Raw genomic sequence first — 21,838 nt, 5'->3', positions numbered from 1 at the left:
TTGAACAAGACGACAGGAAAGAAGGACGGAGGGATATACGAAAAGAGCGGAGGAGGAAAAGCGATAGAGCCGCGGGATGGTCAGTCCATGAAGCACGGCCGATTGACTGCTTGATTATTGCGGACGTTGGATGAGGAAGTGGAGTTGAGTCGAAGTTGGGATTCTTCCCCGTGGCTGAGTCAGGAATGGCGTAGTTGGCCACCATTATTAATGTTCGCGAGTCAAACAGTACACCTACTTTCATGAGTGAATCGAATTATGTTAAGTACCAAATCAATGATAAAGATACAATAATCCTACACGAGGTCAGATATTCATCATCCATCCTATCAGTAGTAATCCCCGCGGTAGCCCCAAGCTTAATGCGCCCAGCTACCGGTACTCCCAACTCCCAAATCCCTGTCGAGTACGGTACCTATTGGGTTCCGCCGGAATAAGTTTACCCCTTGCTCTCCATCGCCGCCACATGGGGCTCCTGATTAGATCAGTTCGAAGCCGTCGGCTACCTTTCCCGCGCCGTCGAAAGAGGGCAGAAATGCGTGAGCTGTAACATTTTGAGACACGGCCGGGGCGGCTGACTTCTGCAGAACTGGGCTCCAGTCCCTGTTGAAACATTGAGAAAGCAGCGGCGAGTGTGGATGGGGATCCGATTGCCAAAGTCTCCTGGAAACTTGCACGGGTTGGGCGTATTCAACTTTTTCTGGTGCCTCATGCAGGGACTCTTCTCTCGAGTCCCTCGCCTTGATAAACGTGCTAGATACCTCCCGTGGGGGTTCCCTAATCGATACGCCCAGTGACTTTCTACGTTCTTCACTCAACCTCTTCGCGAGCCCTTTAGACGCGCCTGACAAAGCACAGAGTAACCCATCGATAGGCTCACCGCGTTCGTCAGTCTCTTCGATCGTGCGGTAGAGGTTGCGGACGGTTGGTGATAATGATCTCGACTTAGATTTTGTAGGCGTCCCCCATGCCTCATTCCGTGGGGGAGTGACTGGAATTGTAATGGGCTCTTGCTGAGGTCTCAGAGTGCCGTTCATTTGGCTTTTACCAAACAGAACCTGCAAGTGCTCTTTATAGAGCCTCACCGTATCAAGTTCGCGCACCAAGCTTTTTCGCTGTTCAACGAGGAGCTTTTTCGTTTCCGGTTCGATGACCCAAGAATGCATCGCGGTGAACCTGTCGATCTGGGAGAGCTGCGCAGAGAGCCCATCATACTGCTTGGTAGCATCCTCCAGTGATTTCTGATATATAACATCTTGAAAATGAGACGGAACGAATTGCTGATTGGGTGTAGGTGCCTGGTTGCGAATAGCAGGAGATGCTTGGGGTAGTTGATGCAACTGCGGAGCCAGCGGAACCTGCTGAACCTGTGGTAACGGGGCCAGCTGTGGTAGCTGAGGCCACTGAGCACTGACCGTAGGAGGACTTGCGGCATAGCTATGCTGATAGGGACTAAATGGTGCAGGCGATACTACATTTAGGCCATTGAGGCCATTCCAGCCCAGTAAGCTTGAGGTAGCTGTGGAAGCTGGCTGTGTCTGGAATGGAAATCCAGTTTGCGGACCAATCAGTTGCGCTGGGGTTTGCGACGGAGCAAAAGCATTCAAAAAGTTATCCCCACCTATTCCAAGAGCTGAATCGGAAGGTAATCCAGCTCCTTGGACTTGTTGAGTAGCCAAGGGAACGTTGGCATACTGAAACGGGCTGGGTGTGCTGCCGAGAGGTCGGAAACATGGAGCATTAGCAGCATCTAAATGCCATTGATCACAATTAGCACCTGCAGTTGGCAAACGCAATTTGGGGGTCTACCTGCTGGCAAGGGGGCCATCTTTGGAACCTTGCTCTCAGCGTTGGCCGCCTGATGCTGTCTTGGCTGATTTTCGGATATCGACTTGGCCTCGATTTTCGCGGCCGAACTAGCGGTTTTCGAGGCCTCGCTGTTCGCAGCGCTGGCACCCCTTGAGCTCAACGGCAGACTCCACTTGGGAGGAGAGTCCCAAGGGTTCATGGGTACAATGCGGCCACCGGCAGTGACACGCTGCGGCTTTGGGGACGTGTGTTGCTCAACGAATCGCACAAACGCATCATCAAACTGGGAATTGGATGATACGGTATGATAATCTGGCTGGCGTGAGGTATTCTGTGTGTTCAATGCCAAAGAGGCCATTGCAGTGCGACGTGAATGGCCCGACAGATTTCTTGGTCTGCTGACAGGCTGCTCGGACAGGACATTGGAGCGGACCAGGTTATCTTATAGGACCGTATGTCAATATCTTCTCTGCTTGTGGCATACACGGAGCTTACTATTGAAAGCCTGGTCGCTGAACCTGCCCAGATCTATGTGGGCATTGGGCTTCGCTGCCAGGAGGGTCTGCATGTCGTATTTGGTCATGACTGGGGATGAATGAATGTATACCACACAGGCGTCGGTTTTGGAATTTTCCGATGAAAGAATGGACGGGGAAGGTGTTTGGAGTCGGCGACAGTTGGTTTGTACAAAGGAAGAGGATGGCAAGAAGTCGGCGAAGATGGTAGAGGGAGACAAGAGAAGGGGTTTGGGGCTGGAAGAGTTGTGGGAGGGAAAGTGAGGTTGTTGACAGGGAAAGAGCGCACCACAACAAGCAAGTCGGCGGCGCATTGAGAAGATTACGGAAAAGGCCACAGGAAGTTCTTTCAACAAACCCTCAGAAATTTATTGCCAATACTAACTGTCCACTCTTTTGGTTTAAATCAAACATGCTCCCGTGCTTTGACTGGCTTCATACCATTATGCAGCTGCCACTCTTCTTCAATATCTTCTGTTAGAGACGATGCCCCAACTCTGTGCTCTGCAATTCTTGGAGGGCTGTTGGCCATTTCCCAACTGCCATGTCGTTCGTACCCTCTGGCTGATGCTGCGGGGGGCTTGATGTCGGCTCCCCATTGTGGATTGTTGAACGTGAGATCCGAATCGCTGGCCACCTTGCTATTCCCTTTGAAGCCTCCAAAACTCGAATTACGACGCACTCGCTTTGTCCGCAGACAACAGAAGAATCCAACAACAGCGAAGAGGGTCAAAACACCGACAGTAACGGCAGCTCCGACGACCCCGGCAACTGCAGGATGCATACCGCCCTTGTCCTTTTTATCAGGGTTGCTCACGCTAGACTTGCCCGCAGGAACGACGCCAGAACAGAACACAGCGGACGAGTTACAGCGTTGACACCAATCTGCGATCGACCCTAGTGTCATACTTTGCATATTGTCTTGAAACTCGCTGTATGGGAGAACCGTTCTGCTAGGACTGTACCCAAAGAGCGGATATGACCTGAAATCGGCACCGGTCCCATTTCGAAAGATGAACCGAACGTAGAGTTGTGATGGGTCAGGGAACGTAGGGTAGCTCTCGCTCTCCAGGCTGAACAACTCAAGGACAAACGAGGCTCCCTGATTTGGTAGGGAAGTAAAGTTCGCGTTCTGTCTGTTGTCGAGTTGTAAGAGCGAGGCGAACGATACTGCTGTTTGGGAGCTACCAAACCGAAGGGTCATTTTCCCGTGGGCACCCTGTCCTTTGATACTGCTCTCAAAAGCGTTGAGAACATTAGATGCCAGGCCTTGCCCTGCAATTGCTCTAATTCTGCCGTCTTTAACAGCATCGGATGATGATGTGTTTCCATTTGTTTCGTATACGTATTGGCCTGCATACCATCGTGCACGGTCGACATCCTCTTTGCCCAGGTTATGGAGCAAGGATTCATTATGCACAACCTGGTAGTCCAAAAACTCAGAGATGCTGGTTGCGTTTGCGAAGTTGGCACCCTTCATGTCAAATTCTCCAGAAATAGCCTGAGAATAGAGGTGAGCATAGAATGCTGCTGAGTCCGCATAAGTTGCCCAGAATTCCTTGCTGCTAAGGTATTGAAGGTTTGCAGAGCCATGTGCAGAGCAGAGCGCTTGACCGGCGATCGTGACGGACTGAGGGTCGTCGAACCCAAACGTTTCAATGGAAGGATATTGATATCCCCCAAGCGGGGCCTGAACTACAGAGCCATCGGCCAATTCCAAGTCACCTCCATAGAACGAGGAGTTGAAGGTTTCATTGAGCGGTGGATAAACGCCCTGCATGAATGCCTGAGCGGATGCAAGAACAGCTATATCGGGCGTGGAAGCGACCTTGACGTCTTCGGTGTTGAGCAATTCAGGAGCTAGGCTCACGATCCTTTTACTGGTGTCGCTGTCAACCCCGTCGAGAGCGACATATCGGTCTCGAAACGCAGACCCCGCTTCATGCAGTTGGTATGCTCCATATGGTGTCAATGACTTCGGATGACGTGGGTAAACCTTCGGGATTCTCTCCCCATTGACAGTATATGCAAATACTGCCCAAACTCGGGCTGTCTGATCCTGTGCGACAACTGGTAAGATGTGCAAAGAGAGGCCTAGCAGGGCGATATAGAGGGGGCTCAACATGTTGGCGATTATGTGTGGAACTCGGATCTACATCTCGTTTCGGGTGGCGGGGCCTCTAAGTATAGGGCCGGGCAGCAGATATCTCAATTAACTTTCGCAGGAGGAGCACGGCGTGACGACATGATACAGAGTGTAGTGACCAAGCTTCTGTAAACTCTTCCCTATTCCGGCTGATGGGTGTCTTTACCGCGGGCACCCGGACCAGACCCAGCTTCTTTGAACTGAAAACTGTAGCATGAATCAGCTAGGAAATAGACCTAGCACGTCAGTTACCTGTAATTTAGAGGTGGGAAGGTCTCTCTAGCCAGAACCTTTGCATGACGTGTAGACGGTGGGAGGTTACATTCCACCCGCGCAACCAAGAGCCGCTCAACAATCAGAGCACCAGCTTACTATCTGGCCACCAGGACGGCAAACTTTACGATTTTAGAATTGCTAGAAAATTCAATCAATTTCAACATTAAGTCTACCATAACTCACCTACGCAGTAGGCAGCGATAGAAAAAACAGTAAATATGCTACGCGGGGTTACTGAAGAATGCCACTTCTGGGTCACCTTGTAGGAGAACTGGAGGCACACTTCTAAACCATGGCCCCTTGGGGTGGTCTAGAGGCTCTATGACCTAACCATCCTGGAGTTACCATTATACATCCAATCTTGGTCGCTGCACCATATGACTATGGCGCTAAATAATTAAAACCAAGACCAGCTTGACAGAACACCCAAATAGATAATTAGACGAAAACCAAGAAAAGATGATAGACTTTTTGAAGCTAGACGACCAAAATCACCGATTATATACCTGATACCGAACCTCCAGCACAACCACCACACTCTCCCTCGATTTTATCTTGTTAACAACAACCAACCTCCCCATACTATCACTCACACCATTCAACATATTCATCAGCTCGGAAAGGTCCAGCTCCCGCTCATTAGCCAGCTGCAGTAGAGACAAGTCCCGTAATCTTGCAGACGCCTCAGTGTCCGCGTTCACGGCCGCCGGGTCCGGGAGCAGGCGCGGGGTTAGGATGAGCGTTGCAGCGGGGTTGGCGCGGAGGACGTCGAGGTGTGCGCGGAGCTCAGACATGATACGCGGGGCGAGGGAGCCGAGTGGGATGGTAGGTGATGGGGATGGAAGGTGTAGGATGTAGACGGAGGCATCGAATACGGGTTGAGTGGTTGTTGGGGTTCGTTGTTGGATTGTTATGTTGGGGCTTGAAGAGGAGGAGGAGCTGCTGCTGCTGCTGCTTGTGGCAGTGTTACTTTTGTTGGCATGGCTAGAGCTCAGCGGACGCAGGTCGTCGTGCTTGGAGCAGGGGGTTGGGGGGTGTGAAGACCAACTGTTAGGTCCTGTCGTTGGGGCTGCAATTTGGACCGTGATGTGTAGGGAAGGGTAAAGGTTTGTGAGGATTGTTGCGCGGTCGATTGAGCAGGCGCCTACCTGTGAGTTTGTTAGTTTTATTCCCACAGAACTCTTGTTGGGAGGATATACTTCGACGACTGATATGTTGCCTCGGCGGAAATGGTCTAGTCTAGCTAGTAGGTCTGTTGTGCGATCGTCGATGTCGTTCGTTCCGTAACGCAGGAACGCAGGCCATTGCCGCTGGAGCTTGGGACGCTGCTCACAAGTGCTAGCAAAGGTGGCTGGATTGTTGAAAGCAAGATTATAGGCTGTTTCGTTTGGACGCAGAGACGACCCGAAGCGCTGAGTTGCAGTGGGCATCTGTAGAGCGGCTGGAGCAACTGTGCCGGCGAGAAACATCACGGCGTCGAGGTAAGACGGCTTGGTCACGAAGGGAGCGGAAAGCGCGCTGTGTGCAACCTGGCCGGGCTGAGGCTCCTGCAGGAAACCGGCCGTTGCTGTCATCCGAACAATGCGCGATACATGAGCCTCAGGAACACCAGCCAGATCCGCGACGTCTTTGATGGGAACGCTGCCGCTGAGGGGGATGCAGGCGAGGAGTTGGAATTCTCCCAGCCATTGGAGACATGCGAGCAGCTGGTTCTGGACGGTGAGATGATGGAGGAAGTCCGCGGGACTGGAGAGTAGAGTCTGTAGTCTGGTGGTTGTCGTTAGAATCGATTGTCGTGCCCGGTGGGCTTCGCTGGGAGCGTCTGGGGGAAGAAGTGGTTGAGAGCCGGAGGAGACGAGACTCTGGGACTGTGAGACAAGGGTCTTGACGGCAGCTGCAAGGTCGCTGCTGTAGGTCTCAAGGTCAGTGATATTGGACATCTTGACGGGTGCTCATACATGCAGAATTGTCAGTACCTGAAAGACCGATTCGAGCTGTAGTTATATGGGAAGCGCCCTGAAGAAGACGAGCGGGATTACAGAATACTCGGGATATTCCTCAGTCCTGGCCGCACAACGCGATTGTGTCAGCAGTGAATGGATGTGTGTGGCGCCTGCGGCTGGGAAAGATAGCGAATAATGGAGGAATACGTACAACAACGGCTCTCGGCTTCGCTGGGCTCCAACACCGAAAGCGAAGGAAGCTGTCCTCGTCCGACGCGAATAACATGCAAAAATAAGCAGCATCCCTGAAGGGCCAAGACCAATAGGCCGATAGGTCGATAAGCTTACTCATTACTGTGCTGGGGAATACGAAGCACTGCACTACCACTACACGGTTGAAAAAATATTGAATGTCCTGTTTCGGAAACCATGAAGTTATCCAACTGTGTTATTCTCTTGAGCACAACTCCACGCTATATTCCATTCCTTCCATCCAATTAATTTCAGATTCAAATCCTATGAAACAATATCGATAGGCCCTGGTGCTGTATTCCCCTCCTTTACAGGTGGCCCAAAGAGACCTTCCCCGCCAAACTCGGTCCATCTTACATGCGGTTCAATCCCCGCAAACTTCCAGACGCCATCGATTCTCCGGTATGTTATTGTGCCCGTACCATGCGAATGTCCTTTTACGGTGACCTCCTTCAATTCATCGTCCGCATGCTTCTGGTGGGCGACTCTCATTTGATGGTGTCCTAGGATTTGATTTTCGCTAACCTTCTCCCACTTCGTCATTCCGATGAAATGTTGTGTCTGGATGCGCGGGGTGCCCAGAAAGTGAGGATGGGAGACCATGGCGACAAAATCGGTGGGGGCCATATTCTCCCAGAGCTTATTGACGAAGGCCCTATAGTCGATCTGTGGACATCAGCATTGGTCGCTCAGATGGATAACGAGTGACAAACACGGAGAGAGGGAGCTATGCATCGTTCCAGTCGTTCCCAGTCTTTTCCATCGTAACTCTCTGCCCATTCAAAAAGGACCGTCTCACAGTCTGTTATATCTAATCATTTCTTAGCATCGTACCATACTACAAATCCTGCAAATGTACCTTCAAAGGTAGGGCGAAGTGTCATTGTGTTGGTCTTTTTGGCCAAGGTGAAATCGCACCGCCAGATCGCTTGAAGCAAGAATGAAGGACCTATTTAAATGAACCCAGCCCGTCAACAACGGCGACATGCCCGAATCAACCATACAGGTCGCATCTCGAACAAGATGCACTCGCGTGGAGTTTGGAAGTCCCCGACTGTGGACACTCCGGAATCCGATGTATTCGTCCCTGGCAACATGGAAACAATTACACAGCTGCAAACTAATGCATTGACTCAATAGTCTATTCTATTTTAATCCTGCCTACCCTCTGTCAGACCTATGCAGCACCTCCGTCAACCGTAATAATCTTCCCATTCACCCACTCCGCCTCACTGCTCGCCAGGAAACAAACAACCTTCGCAATATCCAACGGATACCCGTTCCTCAGCAATGGCGACGCATGGGCTGCCATCTGCTTGAGCTCCTCAGAAGAGTACTTCTCGCCGTTAGGGATGTAGTGGCGCGCTACATCATTGAACATGTCCGTCACAGTGCCGCCAGGGGCCACTGCATTGACGGTAATCTGTTTATGACCGCAATCCTTCGCCATAACCCGGACAAAGGACTCAATAGCACCCTTGGAGCCCGAGTACACGGCGTGCCGAGGAACGCTGAACTCCTTGGCTGTGTTCGAGGACATGAGGACAACCCGTCCCCCGTTGTTCAAATGGCGATAGGCTTCTCTCGCAACGAAGAATTGGGCGCGGGTGTTCAGTGAGAAGACACGATCAAATTCCTCCTTTATGTACGGGAATTTCGTTAGCACTGACGATGTTGAAAAAAAAGAGGCGGCCGAAAGGAGAATGTACCTCAGTGACATCGCCCAAGTGCTGAAAGCTAACGACTCCCGCGTTGCTGCAAACAATGTCCAATCCTCCAAAATGAGCCACTGCCTCGTCCATCAGCTTCACAATCTCGGGAACATTGCGAATATTGGCCTTCAACGCAATGGCGTCGGTCCCGAGAGCTTTGATGTCATTGACCAGCTTCTCAGCGGAGTCGCGTGAGTTGGCATAGTTAACTATGACCTTTGCACCGCATCTGCCAAGTTCGATGGCCATTGCGGCCCCGATTCCACGGCCAGAGCCGGTGACAAGGGCGACTTTTCCATCGAGGCGGTAGGGGATGTGAGGTGCCATGTTTAGCTCGTTGTTAAGATTGGGAGGGCTAATATGGGAGGATATGAGGCAGAGACGAGCTACTGGAGGCATTGGGTTGGTTATTTACCTATTTCTTGTACCTAGGTTTATTATAGACCTTAAAATTGGGTTAGGGTACAAGAAAAATACGGTGCCCGAGAATCGGGATAAGAGACCTCAGCAGGCAATTATGTTAAGTCGGAAATTTGACTGCATTATGCGGAGCTCAGAGTCGGACAGCGATATCATTTGGGATTGGAAAGTTGTGATGGTGAATTTGATTTATCCTGTACGTGAGTCGCCAATTAGGGCTCGCCCAAGCGGATCTCGGAGATTTCATTTCTCGGAGATGCACGAACAGCACTCGACCTGCAACTGTTGTCTAGCGCCTAATACGTACATTGGAATTTAGCCTGGAGCCTTGCATACAGGTCTCAAGACCAATCGCCATCAAGAAGATCCTCCACCCTCTTCCCATCCTCGATATCCCGCCATACCTCCTCCACCGTCCAGGGCCTAAACTCATGCCCAGGAGGGAAATTGGTATTGGCAAACTCCGCCCCAGAAATCAGATGCGCAAATGCTTGCCCATATTTCTCATAAGCATATGCCTCCGGGTCATGCTTAAAGATCCAACTCGGAAACCGTGTCCGTATCTTAGCTGGATCCTTCCAGATAGCATCCCAGTCAGTCGCAGTCTTGAGCTGCGAATTGACGAACGACATCTTCTGCGCACAACTCACTCGCTCATACCTCAGCAGGTTGTACACCTTCGTCGCGAGTGGCGCATTCCTCACACCTCCACCTAACTGCAAACATGTCGCCAACGTAATGGCGTCTTCCAGCGCCTGCGACCCCCCATTCCCCGATGTCGGGATAAAGCTATGCGCACTATCCCCAACCTGCACCACATGGCCCGCCGGCGACGTCCACTCGCGCCGAAGATCTCGCCACAGTAGCGGCCAGTGCACGATCGCACCCTGCGGCGCACTCCGAATTAGCGCCAACACCGCGGGGTCCCAGTCCGGCACGCGAAGCATCGCCCTCGCCACATCTTCCGGATCTGTATCTGGCTCCCATGACTCTGTAGCCATGCCCTGAACGTCGCGCGGCGTGAACCCGAACGAGATGATGTCCTCGCCTACGAATACGCCGAGGTACATCCCCGGTCCAAGCCAGTACTCCCATACAGGCGGAGAATTGCCCCAGCGCTTCCTCACGGCCTCGTTTCTCATCGCGAGTTCTTTGGGGAACGCAGTCCGATAGATGCTCAACCCGCTGGACTTGGTGGGGACATGCTCGCCCGCGATGAGAATCTCCGATGAGGATTTCAGCCCATCCGCTGCGACGACTACATCCGCCAGACGAATCGCGCCGGTGTTCTCGAGGACAACGCCGCCCTTCGCCGCGCCCTGGTCCTCAAAGTAACTCTGCACGGGGCTTCCGTACTCAACCCGTAGACCTATCTTGGCGACTTGCCGTAGTAGCATGCGGTAGAACTTCCGCCGGACCTGGGCGGGGGCAACGAATGGGCCTTTCCGACTTGCGAGGTGTTCCGGGTCGTTGAATGAGGGCACGGTAGGACCGTAGATATGCCGTCCACCGTGGGTCTCGTAGCTAACGGCAGCGTGGACCTGCTCTTCTTCCATGTCGCGGCACATGTCAGGCCAGTGGCGAATGATAGAGACGGCCGGGGGTTGCATGACAATGATGTCTCCTGTTTTCATTAACACCAGTGAGCTTCCTAGCTCGAGAGTAGAGAAAGGATAAGGTAGATAGATTACCAGAATAAACAGGCCCCTCATTCCGCTCAAGGATTCCCACGACCGTATGGCCCTTCCTCCAGCATTCGAGAGCAGTCATGAGCCCGCCCATACCAGCACCGACAATCAGAACGCTGATTCCAGTTTCGGGGTGGCGGGTTGGAAGACGATTGCCATTGCTTGTGCCTGTGCTTGTCCAGTGCTCCGGATCAAACTCGTCCTTGTCGCTGGCGATGTTGACAGGGAATTGAGTCATATTGGACTTCTTTATTTGAATTTTGTTGGTTGTGATGAGAAGAGCCCTGAGCGTATTGACGGATAAAGTATATTGATGATACTAAAGTGTAGGTATTGTAGCCTTGTACTCCGGTGGATTACATCTAGGGTAAAAAGGTTCCACAGGCTATGCTAGTGAATGGACTGTTTGTATGGAAGCAGGCTTCGGGGATAAAAAATATCCAAGAAGACCGAAGGTAATAACTCCGTGCAGCTCAATAAGTGGCCTGGAATAAGAATGTACAATGGGTTGGGAGGGGTTCGTTGAATATGGGGAAGACGGACAGAGAACGAGGCTGCCATCGTGCCTGACTATCGACTGCAACCGGCAATGGTTGGGAGACTGGGATGGTTTGTTCGGGGGTGAGAATGCGGCACAATGGAGGCCAGGGCGATCCAGGTCAATTGGGAATGCTCGGTGTGAACTGTATCCCGCCTCTCCAATCAAAAGGCTACGGGCTAGGTATAGGTTGCAGGTGCTGAGGGTAGTTGTATTTCAAAGGCTCCGGCCGCTAATATGTCATATTTTATCATATAGGAGACGCGCCTACCATCCGCTAACCATGTAAGATCAATGTATGTGCAGTGGAAACAAACACCAGGGTATAGAATATGGAATCCGAGACCTCAATTGTTTGTCAATCACCAGCCTCGCCGCAATCGCTCAACAATCTCATTGGATAATCCCCGTAGCCGAGTTCCGAGATCCACAGCTAGCTTGTCCAGAAGGTGCAAGGGTAGGATGGATTCGTGTCCGTGAGCCCCCACAGGAACTATGTCCGGTCCAGTGAGCAGCCTGCCCTGCGACACTTGATCTTTCAGCCGCTGGTAAAGTGTGTTCACTAGACTTTGCACGGGGTACAGTTCGCTTAGGACAAGCTGTGCGGCCATGCGGCCCTGGTCTTCGCCTTCAAGATGGTAGCCCCGGATTACAGCAGGTGCTCTGTCGACCTGTTCTGTAAATGTCTGACTGTCGTCGGACATGGGAGCATCCAACGCTATTGCACCATACCAGGCTAGAATCTTGAAGACGATGAGGGCAAGGATAGTGAGTGTATAGCCGTCCTGAGAGCATGGACACTGCAGAATTTGGTTGATATCTTGTATGGTTTGCTCATTTTGAGCGATAACTTGTTGGATTGTCGGGTGATTGGGACAGTTCTTGTCGTCTGTGCTTGTAGCCCTGCAATTGAGCGAAGGGTTTGGGAAGAGCTCACGGAGCAATGATAGTGAACGAGCAAAACAAAAGCATTGTGGTGGATCCCCGCTAGGAGATATCTCCGGTAGTGGAGGCGAGCAAGGCTGAATAGTCCCCGGGCCCGGAGAATTCGCCACAAAAGGGGACTTGAGGATGTTGTCTTCAAGCATCGGTATTGGATCACTGGGTGAGAAAAACGAAGGGTCAGGAATTCCATCGAGATCTCTGAAATTGACCTGGGCTCCGGAAAAATAGTCCACGTCGGGTGCATCGAGAAACGACAAGGACACCGGTGAAGCAAGAAAGCTGTCAAACTCGGGGTGTCCAAATGTAAGAGGAGTTGTAGCTGAGGTTGCAGGGCCAGCAGAAGAGAGGAGGCTCGGGATACTCTCTGGATAACTCGGCGTACGCTGATGATGGTAATTTTCCCGACACGCATCGAGGCTTCGATCTTGTTGAAGAGCGTACTGCATCAAATGTGTGGACGCATCCAGGAGCCCATTTCGACTATCGTTTTCCTCGACAGACATGGATTGGTAGTCTGTTTTAAGAGTCTTGAGGCTGCCTGTTCTACTGCCCTGTTTGCGGCCAGCGCGCTTGCTGACTAGATACTGGCATGTTGTACCTCTTTTGGCACACCGTGCACAAGTAGGTTTGTCCTGACTGCACTTGAGCTTGGATTGCGCACATGTCTGACAGCTTCCTCTCAGTTTTACTGGCGGAGGTTGGATAGGCGAAATACCATCGGCGCTTAAGGTTGCCATCATGAACATGAGGGGATGATGATCGGATATTTACAACGGAGGAGGGGTGAGGGGCCCCAGGCTTAAAAAGACAAAGCACATCTGCGCGAAGGATTGGACTGCTTGTTAGCATGGCGATTTCTGGCGGGGGTTTGTTAGGATTGACAGGTCAGGCTAGCCGCTGAATGTCAGCTTACAAGAAGATACCATTGGTGTTTAGCGTTCGTATGCGGGGTCTGCACTGATGCCCAGGATTGGATTTACGGCTGGGAAGGAGCAGCCTGGCACTATTCATAGGCCTCTTTACTCAGCCGGGTCGTGTTCAGTGTGCCTTTGTTAGATGGATCGTAGTCAGACTAGGGTGGCTGTAATCCAGTCATCGTCACAGTCAAAGTGTCAGGCCAGCACTAGCACTTTTCATGCAGCCTAATGTAGCCATGGCATGGGAACCTCGGATTTAGCTGCGACATCGTATCGCCGTCAACGTCATTTGACCGATAATTCCACCTCAGTAAATATATAAATCAGGCACTATCCAGACGTTGGCTCTCAGCTCGTATCCGGCTATGACAAAATCGCGGCTGGGGGAACGATTATAGAAATTGAGGCTGAAGCTGAGTTGGACCCAGGTAAACGGGCTCCCACTTCGTCCCCGGAGACCGACAGCACTGCCGCTGTCCGACCGGGCGCCTGCCATTGCTGTCAACGTGGCTGGAGCAATTAATTGCTTCATCTATCGGGAGGACGCAAACAGCTCAGTGTGAGTTCAGCGAGCTTGACTTGGGATAATGAGCTGCGTGGGAATCTCTGGCGGAGCTGCCAGTAAAGCCTAGCTTGGTGAGAAGGGCCCACCAGATCGGCTCGAGCGCAAGCAGCTGAGACCCAGCGATCATCGGCCCTTTGTCCGTAACAAGCTTTCGTACTAATATCCACCTTATTTTGTCGTCAGGTATAGGTAATACTGGTTCAGCTTTCTGGTTGCCGTAGGTACTCATTCCATCACACCACGCTCGGAGCCCGAGAGTCGGACCAGCAAAGCTCAAACAAATCGAGTGACGGCATCTATAGTATAGGCAGCAGCTGTACAAGCTATCAAAGACAGGCGATGGGAAAGAATCTCGTTTTCTCTGAGTCGTGTGAGCACTCGTCGGTTGGGAGGATTGTAAGCCTTTAAATATCCACACCACAGGCTAGGGTGACGCGTCGAAATGCAACGGAAGTAGGCAGTAATTTTTTCGTCATTCCAAAGAGACTCTAGTAGATCAATCTAGGCAGAAGTGGGAAACAAGAGATATAACAGAAGCAAGAAGCAAGAAGGAAAGACAGATGATGGTTTTTGGCGAGGAACAAGCTTGGCGCCTTCAACCTCACTCCATCCATTCAAAGAAAAAACAAGAACTCCAATGTTGAACTTATAACACTCCCACTCCAAACCATCGTTTTGTTCCCCCTCGCATCTCAAAGGCTACCTTGCCGTCTTCTGCTAGCTTCCGCAGAACTTCGTCAATGAACGGCTCCAGTGCCATCGTTCGCACATCTTCGTCGATTCCATCCCCGTGCACTAAAACCACCAGCTCCTTGACCGTGACGCTGGCCTTCTTACCTCGGCCTGCTCGCCTGGAATCCTTGTTGAGTCGGTCGAGCGTCATGAGAACCTGTTTTTCACGCCGCATCTTCTGCGCCAACTCTCCCGCAATCTTCGCTGGGAGGTTTGTGATAATATCCCCATGGGCGGGGTAGCCAATGGCGCAATGGTGTGACTTCAGCCTCTGAAGAGTCTCCATGTAGACACCAAGCTCTTCGACTGCGCTAGTGCCATGTCCGAGAACATTATCTCCTGTGAACATAGCATTTTCCTCCTCAAGGACGAAGCACATGTGGTCGTGGGAATGTCCCGGACTATGCACCGCTCGAATAGTAGCACCTTCAACCCGAAATACTTGGCCGTCATCGATCGGTTGCTGATCACTACCTGGGGAATTTTTATATATGGCCTCAGTGAGATCGGGATAGAGTCGCAGGAGATCCGGAACTCCTCCAGTATGGTCACCATGCCAGTGAGAGAGGAAGACGTGTGACAGCGAGATGGAATGGTCCTTGAGAGTAGCATCAAGGATATCTGCCCATTGTGGAATCCCTTGGCCGGTGTCGATAATCAGCCTCTGTGACCCTGTGCCGACAATATATGTGTTTGTCCCTTGCAAAGTGAACTACATGCGAGCATTGTTAGCAAGAGGCAGCAAGTATTATCTTGGAGACCCTTACCTTTCCAGCATTCTGTCCTAGGACCCGAATGACTCGAGGGCTGAGTTGCTCCACATCCGCAAGGCAAGGCAAGTGCTTGAGCTGCGCAGCAAGATAATCCTCGAAGGCGCATATGTTGAGTGTCTTGTTAATTTGTTTATACCCGCCTTTATGCTGAGGTTGGGCCATTGTGCCTGGATCCAGGATACACTCAGGTGTCTCGAGCTCAATCGGTTTACTCAAGCGATGTCTCAGGGAAAAGAACTCTGGGAACCACCAGAGGCCTCCTTGCAAATATCAGGTCGAGCCGGGGCACAATAATAATTACACTACATCAGCCCCATCGGCATTGCCAATAATCGCTCAACCAGCCGCATATTGGGCTGGACTCCGACCGGGGACCTTGTTTTCCGAGTACGAGTCCAGAGTACTACCCATCACCGAACGCCGCTGGATCAAAATTGGCCGAGTCTGACGCTTATCGCTTGGCAGGGCTACCTGAATCTTTCCTGATCACAATAAATCTCGCCTGGTGCAACAGAGTCTGTCTTGCATTCACCTCAGATCTGCACATTCGTTTCCTTGATTATTGTCTGCGCCGCCTACCGTGAAACTACTGCCTTACTTTCGTTTACACACTGGATCCGGTGGCTCATCCGCTTCCAGAGGACATTGTCTTCGAGAGAATGTCCGTGTACACTCCCCAATCAGATTCACAAGCGGAATATTCCAAGATGAAGCTTCTTTACTTCAGCAACGAATTCCCCAAAGACGACCTCCAGGGGCTCTTCCGCCGCCTGTACAACCACAGTAAAGATAGACAGCACCCGATACTCGCGAGATTTATTGACGACGCTACACTTGCTGTCCGTGACGAAGTACGGCAATTACCGGCTTCTGTCAAGGCTTTGGTCCCTGCCTTTGAAACCGTTCTCAATCTTGCTGACTACCCTGAGCTCCGCAAAGGCCCTTTAAGTGGATCCTTGGACGGTGTTCTTCTTTGTGTCTTGGAAATAGCAACTTTGATCGGGTATATATGTCAACCAAACCTGGATACTTGATTATGCGGGGTTACTAACTTCTGTAGCTATTATGAGAACTCGCCTGACCGATTTGACCTACGCAGCGTGTCCACTTATCTAGCTGGCCTGGGCCTTGGGCTTTTGTCAACTGCTGCTGTGTCATTATGCTCTACATTAGCCGATCTCCCAGTTACGGGTGCCGAGGTAGTACGGGTTTCTTTCCGTCTCGGAACATTGGTCGACGAGGTCTCCCAGAATCTGGAGCCTCGCGATACGTCGGGCTCCCCGGACACTTGGGCTTCTGTTGTCCCCGGCGCCAAGGTTGAAGAAGTGCAGGCGGAGCTTGACGCTATTCATGCAAGAGAGGTGAGATTTTCGGGCCCACAAACGGCATTAGGGCTAATGGCTAATATCGGGTTCCTCAAAGAACACTCCGCAGCCCAGCAAGATTTTTATCAGCGCATGGGGCGAGGGCTCTGTCACGATAAGCGGCCCTCCTTCACGAATTAAGCGTGTTTTGCGATTGTCGGAGTTTTTCCGGCGTCATAAGGTTGTGAGCCTTCCGGTGTACAGTGGCCTTTGTCATGCCAAGCACCTATACAACGAACAACATGCACGTGAGATCATATCCACAAAGACCATGGCATCTATAGATGCAGTATACTCGCCTACAATACCAATCTACCAGACTTCAACCGGAAGACCATTCATATGTTCTACCGCTAAAGAGCTGTTTGAGAAGTTAGTTTTGGAGCTCCTAACACAGCCCATCTTGTGGGACAATGTCATCCAGGGCGTCGTTGACCAGGCATACACAATTTCGGCAACTAACTGCGAAGTTTTGGTCTTTCGCATTTCGGTTCCAATCAATGACCTACGGACTGCCCTTAGTTCCAAGCTCCAGGGGTTCGAAGCGTCAACGGAGGAGTTGATTCCCTGGATTCTTGAGAAGTCTGATAACGCAAGCCCACGGGGAACAAAGCAATCGAATATTGCAATCATCGGCATGTCATGCCGTATGCCTGGTGGTGCAACGGATACTGAGAAGTTCTGGGATCTACTCGAGCAAGGCCTTGATGTCGCCAGGAAGATACCCGCTGATAGATTCGATGTTGAAACTCACTGGGACCCGAATGGAAAACGAATGAATACGAGTCATACCCCATACGGCTGTTTTATTGACGAGCCTGGTTTGTTTGATGCTCCATTTTTCAACATGTCACCGCGGGAAGCTCAACAGACGGATCCAATGCAGCGCCTCGCCATCGTTACTGCATACGAGGCGCTGGAGCGGGCAGGTTACGTGGCTAATCGAACCCCAGCAACTAATCTCCACCGAATTGGAACATTTTATGGCCAGGCTAGTGATGACTACCGTGAGGTCAACACAGCTCAAGAAATTAGTACCTATTTCATCCCAGGTGGCTGCCGTGCGTTCGGACCAGGGCGCATAAACTACTTCTTCAAGTTCTCTGGGCCTAGTTTCAGTTGCGACACTGCTTGCTCTTCCAGTTTAGCTACTATTCAGGTACGTAATACGTAACTACCATGAGCTACTTGTTTTATCACTAATGAATCCTCTACTAGGCTGCTTGCACCTCTCTATGGAATGGGGATACCGACATGGTCGTAGCCGGCGGTATGAATGTTCTCACCAATTCCGACGCTTTTGCTGGTCTAAGCCATGGCCACTTCCTTTCCAAGACACCCGGTGCGTGCAAGACATGGGACGTCGATGCCGACGGGTATTGCCGTGCTGATGGAATGGGATCCATCGTCATGAAACGCCTTGAAGATGCTGAGGTGGATAACGATAACATTATCGGGGTCATCCGTGCTGCGGCCACAAATCACTCAGCTGAGGCCATCTCAATTACCCACCCTCATGCCGGTGCCCAGAGCTATTTGTACCGACAGGTTATGAGCTCCGCTGGAATTGACCCTCTAGATGTTAGCTTCGTGGAAATGCACGGCACCGGTACGCAGGCCGGCGACTCTGTGGAAATTACCTCCATCACCGACGTTTTCGCACCAATAACTAAGCGACGAAGCGCCCAACAGCCACTCCATATTGGTGCTGTCAAGGCGAATGTTGGACACGGAGAGGCTGTCGCCGGAGTGACTGCCCTTCTCAAGGTCTTGTTAATGTACCAGAAGGGTGCGATCCCGCCACATGTTGGTATAAAGAACAGCCTTAATCCTTTGTTCCCAAAGGATTTGGATAAGAGGAATTTACATATTCCCTACCAAAAGGTTCCATGGCCGCGCGTGGAAGGCAAGAAACGTTATGCCGTGGTGAACAACTTCAGTGCCGCTGGTGGTAACACTACTGTTTGCCTCGAGGAGCCACCACTGAGAGAGACAGATTCGATTGATCCACGGGTGGCTCATGTAGTCAATGTGTCTGCGAAGAGCAAGGTTTCCTTCAAGAAAAACATAGAGAGGCTAATCGCGTATCTGGAAGTGAACCCGGAGATATCCCTGGCTGATCTTTCATATACCACCACAGCTCGACGCTACCACCACAACCACCGAGCATCAGTTGCCACAACCGATATTGCCCAAGTAAAGAAGAAACTTTCATCGTTTCTGGACAGCGTCGACACGCACAAGCCTATCCCAGCAACTGGGCCACCGCAGGTCACTTTCGCCTTCACAGGCCAAGGTGCATCGTACAAGTCAATGGACCTGGAATTATTCCACCACTCGCCGTACTTCAGGTCCCAGATGCTCTACCTGAATTCTCTAGCACAGGCACAAGGCTTTCCATCCTTCATTTCAGTGGTGGATGGTAGCTACCCGAAAGACCATGTCCATTCTCCGGTTGTCACGCAGCTGGCTCTGGTTTCGGTCGAGATTTCTCTTGCCAAGTATTGGATCTCGCTTGGTGTCAAGCCCAGTGCTGTCGTTGGCCACAGCCTTGGCGAATATGCGGCCTTTCATGTGGCAGGTGCACTTTCTGCCAGTGATGCACTCTTCCTTGTGGGCCGCAGGGCACAGCTATTAGAAGATAAATGCCAGGTCGGCAGCCATAAAATGCTGGCGGTGCGTGCTCCGTTGGCTAATATTGAGAAATCGTTGGAGGGCAAGAGCTACGAGATCGCATGCATAAATGGACCTAAAGAGACCGTGCTCAGCGGCTCCCAGGCAGAGATCGAAATTGTCTCCGAGATCTTGCAGTCGAATGGATATCGGTGCACCAGCCTGGACGTGGCATTTGCTTTCCACTCATCTCAAACGGAAGCCATCCTCGACGACTTCGAAGAGGCCGCCAAGAACGGAGTCCTGTTCCGAGCACCCAGTATGCCCGTGATATCTCCACTATTGGGAAAGGTCATTTTTGACGACAAGACCATCAACGCAAAATACATGCGCCGTGCAACCCGGGAGACTGTCAACTTCCTGTCAGCACTTGAGGTGGCCCAGGATTTCTCGACCGTCGATGAAGACACTGCCTGGGTGGAAATCGGACCTCACCCTGTCTGCTTAGGATTCGTGAATGCTACTCTTCCAACCGTCAATGTGGCAGTAGCCTCCATGAAGCGAGGTGAAAACAACTGGGCAACATTGTCACAATCTCTTTCTGCTTTGCATTGCGCCGGGGTGCCCATTGAATGGAACGAGTACCAGCGCCCCTTCGAGAAAGGCCTGCGGCTCTTGGACCTGCCTACTTATGCCTGGAATGACAAGACATACTGGCTTCAGTACAATGGGGACTGGGCCCTCACCAAGGGAAACACATTCTACGATGCTGAAAAGGCACTCAAAGCGCAGCAGACGGGGCACGTTTCTCCAGCAATACCTTCGGGTCTGAGAACTTCAACCGTCCAGCAGATCATCGAAGAGAGCTTTAGCGGATTTGCCGGTAAAGTGGTAATGCAGTCAGATCTGATGCAGCCTGACTTCTTGGCTGCCGCACATGGACACAAGATGAACGGATGTGGTGTGGTAACTTCGGTAAGTGGAGAGTCACTTTCTTCCATGTGTCTAACTAACGTGAACCAGTCCATCCATGCCGACATTGGGTATACCCTTGGAAGATACCTCTATAAGAATCTAGTTAAGGGTGACAAATCGCCAGACATGAACATGGCCAACCTTGTGGTTTTGCGTGGACTTGTGGCCCAGAAGAACACTAAGAAACCCCAATATATTCGCGTCACAATTTCGACTGCGGATATCAACTCGGGTGTTGCTGATCTCACCTGGCAAAATATCCTCAACGACGGCACTGCAGATGAGCCGTTTGCAAGCGCTTTCATCTACTACGGGGATGCTTCCGAGTGGCTCAAGGCCTGGATACCCAACAAGCATCTGATTGAAGGTAGGGTTGAAGCTCTCGAGCGCCTTGCAGAAGAGGGTGTCGCGAACCGCTTCAACCACAACATGGCGTACCTCCTCTTTGCCAGCAACCTTGTGGACTATGCACAGAAATACCGTGGAATGCAGTCCGTTGTTCTGCACGAGCTCGAGGCTTTTGCGGATATCAAGCTCTCCACTGAGAAGAGCGGTACCTGGACTATTCCACCGTACTTCATCGACAGCGTTGCACATCTTGCCGGGTTTGTGATGAATTTATCGGACGCCATAGACACCAAGGCAAACTACTGTGTCACACCAGGCTGGAGTTCGTTACGGTTCGCTAAACCCCTTGTTGCAGGCGCGAAATACCGATCCTACGTTAAGATGATTCCAACCGAGGATGACCCTACTGTCTATCTCGGGGATGTCTATATCATGCAGGACGGGGTCATTATTGGGATGTGCGGTGGTATCCAATTCCGTCGGTACCCGCGCATCCTGCTCAACCGATTCTTCACAGCGCCAGAGGAAGCAGGGGCTCTATCTCACGCAGCTGTTTCAGCAACGCCGGCGCCCAAGGCAAAGCCACAGCCCCAACCTACTGCGCCTGCGCCGGCTCCCGTGGCTACCCCGGTTCCTACTCCAGCCCCTGCTCCGGCTCCAGCTCCAATTCCAGCCTCGGTGCCTATTCCCGCTCCCGTTCCCACTTCGGCTCCCGCAGCAGCAGAAGCAGCAGATAGCGACAGCGTGGCGGCCAAAGCCCTAGTGCTCATCTCCAACGAAGCGGCGCTGGAGCTGTCGGACCTCACGGATGATGCCTCGTTTGCCAATCTCGGCGTCGACAGCTTGATGAGTCTGGTGATTGCAGAGAAATTCCGAGAGGAGCTGGGAGTGACAGTGACTGGTAGTCTGTTTCTCGAGTACCCCACCATTGGAGATCTACGAAGCTGGTTGTTGGAGTACTACAACTAGTTCACAGTATGTTTTAGATATGGCGTGCGGTTATTGTTTGTTTTATTGTACTTCTTGCCTTCGGCCTATATACTAGACTTTGAGTATATAGATCTACAAATCGAACATACAGCATGTTCTAGGAATTGACTTGATCCAGTAGACTTGATCTGTAAGAATCAAATTCTTCAAACGTGTGAATCTTTTGACACATCAGAATCTGACATCAGGTCGTATACAGACGAAACATAATGTGCCGATAATTCGCCGTCGCTGTCCGGGTATCTTGGACTCGGGTCATTTCCATCTCTATATAGAACTCCATCCCAGTCTCTCATCGCAGTAACCCAGACCATCAT

General features: G+C 51.5%; 9 protein-coding genes across 9 annotated transcripts; 1 reads left to right on the top strand and 8 right to left on the bottom strand.

Annotated features, from left to right (window-relative positions):
• Nucleotides 1-479: 479 nt before the first annotated feature.
• APUU_12007S (uncharacterized protein) lies at nt 480-2,392 on the bottom strand (the record flags this gene model as incomplete). The annotated part of the gene is made up of 3 exons (XM_041698161.1): nt 480-1,750; nt 1,810-2,250; nt 2,305-2,392. The coding sequence occupies 3 exons, from the start codon at nt 2,390-2,392 to the stop codon at nt 480-482; spliced, it is 1,800 nt and encodes a 599-aa protein (XP_041551373.1).
• A 338-nt stretch (nt 2,393-2,730) lies between these two features.
• Nucleotides 2,731-4,449, bottom strand: APUU_12006S (uncharacterized protein; the record flags this gene model as incomplete). The annotated part of the gene is made up of 1 exon (XM_041698160.1): nt 2,731-4,449. The coding sequence occupies one exon, from the start codon at nt 4,447-4,449 to the stop codon at nt 2,731-2,733; it is 1,719 nt and encodes a 572-aa protein (XP_041551372.1).
• A 788-nt stretch (nt 4,450-5,237) lies between these two features.
• Nucleotides 5,238-6,686, bottom strand: tpcD (trypacidin cluster transcriptional coactivator tpcD; the record flags this gene model as incomplete). The annotated part of the gene is made up of 2 exons (XM_041698159.1): nt 5,238-5,894; nt 5,946-6,686. The coding sequence occupies 2 exons, from the start codon at nt 6,684-6,686 to the stop codon at nt 5,238-5,240; spliced, it is 1,398 nt and encodes a 465-aa protein (XP_041551371.1).
• A 519-nt stretch (nt 6,687-7,205) lies between these two features.
• On the bottom strand, nt 7,206-7,825 carry APUU_12004S (uncharacterized protein; the record flags this gene model as incomplete). Its single annotated transcript, XM_041698158.1, has 3 exons — nt 7,206-7,607; nt 7,655-7,752; nt 7,801-7,825. 3 exons carry the CDS (start codon nt 7,823-7,825, stop codon nt 7,206-7,208), a joined length of 525 nt encoding a protein of 174 aa, XP_041551370.1.
• A 293-nt stretch (nt 7,826-8,118) lies between these two features.
• APUU_12003S (SDR family oxidoreductase) lies at nt 8,119-9,052 on the bottom strand (the record flags this gene model as incomplete). Its single annotated transcript, XM_041698157.1, has 2 exons — nt 8,119-8,580; nt 8,651-9,052. 2 exons carry the CDS (start codon nt 9,050-9,052, stop codon nt 8,119-8,121), a joined length of 864 nt encoding a protein of 287 aa, XP_041551369.1.
• Nucleotides 9,053-9,414: 362 nt separating this feature from the next.
• On the bottom strand, nt 9,415-10,999 carry APUU_12002S (uncharacterized protein; the record flags this gene model as incomplete). Its single annotated transcript, XM_041698156.1, has 2 exons — nt 9,415-10,697; nt 10,765-10,999. 2 exons carry the CDS (start codon nt 10,997-10,999, stop codon nt 9,415-9,417), a joined length of 1,518 nt encoding a protein of 505 aa, XP_041551368.1.
• Nucleotides 11,000-11,661: 662 nt separating this feature from the next.
• APUU_12001S (Zn(II)2Cys6 transcription factor) lies at nt 11,662-12,990 on the bottom strand (the record flags this gene model as incomplete). Its single annotated transcript, XM_041698155.1, has 1 exon — nt 11,662-12,990. The coding sequence occupies one exon, from the start codon at nt 12,988-12,990 to the stop codon at nt 11,662-11,664; it is 1,329 nt and encodes a 442-aa protein (XP_041551367.1).
• A 1,382-nt stretch (nt 12,991-14,372) lies between these two features.
• Nucleotides 14,373-15,393, bottom strand: APUU_12000S (uncharacterized protein; the record flags this gene model as incomplete). Its single annotated transcript, XM_041698154.1, has 2 exons — nt 14,373-15,170; nt 15,226-15,393. The coding sequence occupies 2 exons, from the start codon at nt 15,391-15,393 to the stop codon at nt 14,373-14,375; spliced, it is 966 nt and encodes a 321-aa protein (XP_041551366.1).
• A 497-nt stretch (nt 15,394-15,890) lies between these two features.
• tpcC (non-reducing polyketide synthase tpcC) lies at nt 15,891-21,500 on the top strand (the record flags this gene model as incomplete). Its single annotated transcript, XM_041698150.1, has 5 exons — nt 15,891-16,234; nt 16,292-16,592; nt 16,654-17,754; nt 17,814-20,183; nt 20,232-21,500. The coding sequence occupies 5 exons, from the start codon at nt 15,891-15,893 to the stop codon at nt 21,498-21,500; spliced, it is 5,385 nt and encodes a 1,794-aa protein (XP_041551365.1).
• Between the last annotated feature and the right edge of the window lie 338 nt (nt 21,501-21,838).

The sequence above is a fragment of the Aspergillus puulaauensis genome, chromosome 1 (assembly GCF_016861865.1).
Source record: "Aspergillus puulaauensis MK2 DNA, chromosome 1, nearly complete sequence".
Taxonomy (NCBI): domain Eukaryota; kingdom Fungi; phylum Ascomycota; class Eurotiomycetes; order Eurotiales; family Aspergillaceae; genus Aspergillus; species Aspergillus puulaauensis.
The sequence above is the reverse complement of the archived record's forward strand: the minus strand, read 5'-3'. Positions and strand labels throughout refer to the sequence as shown.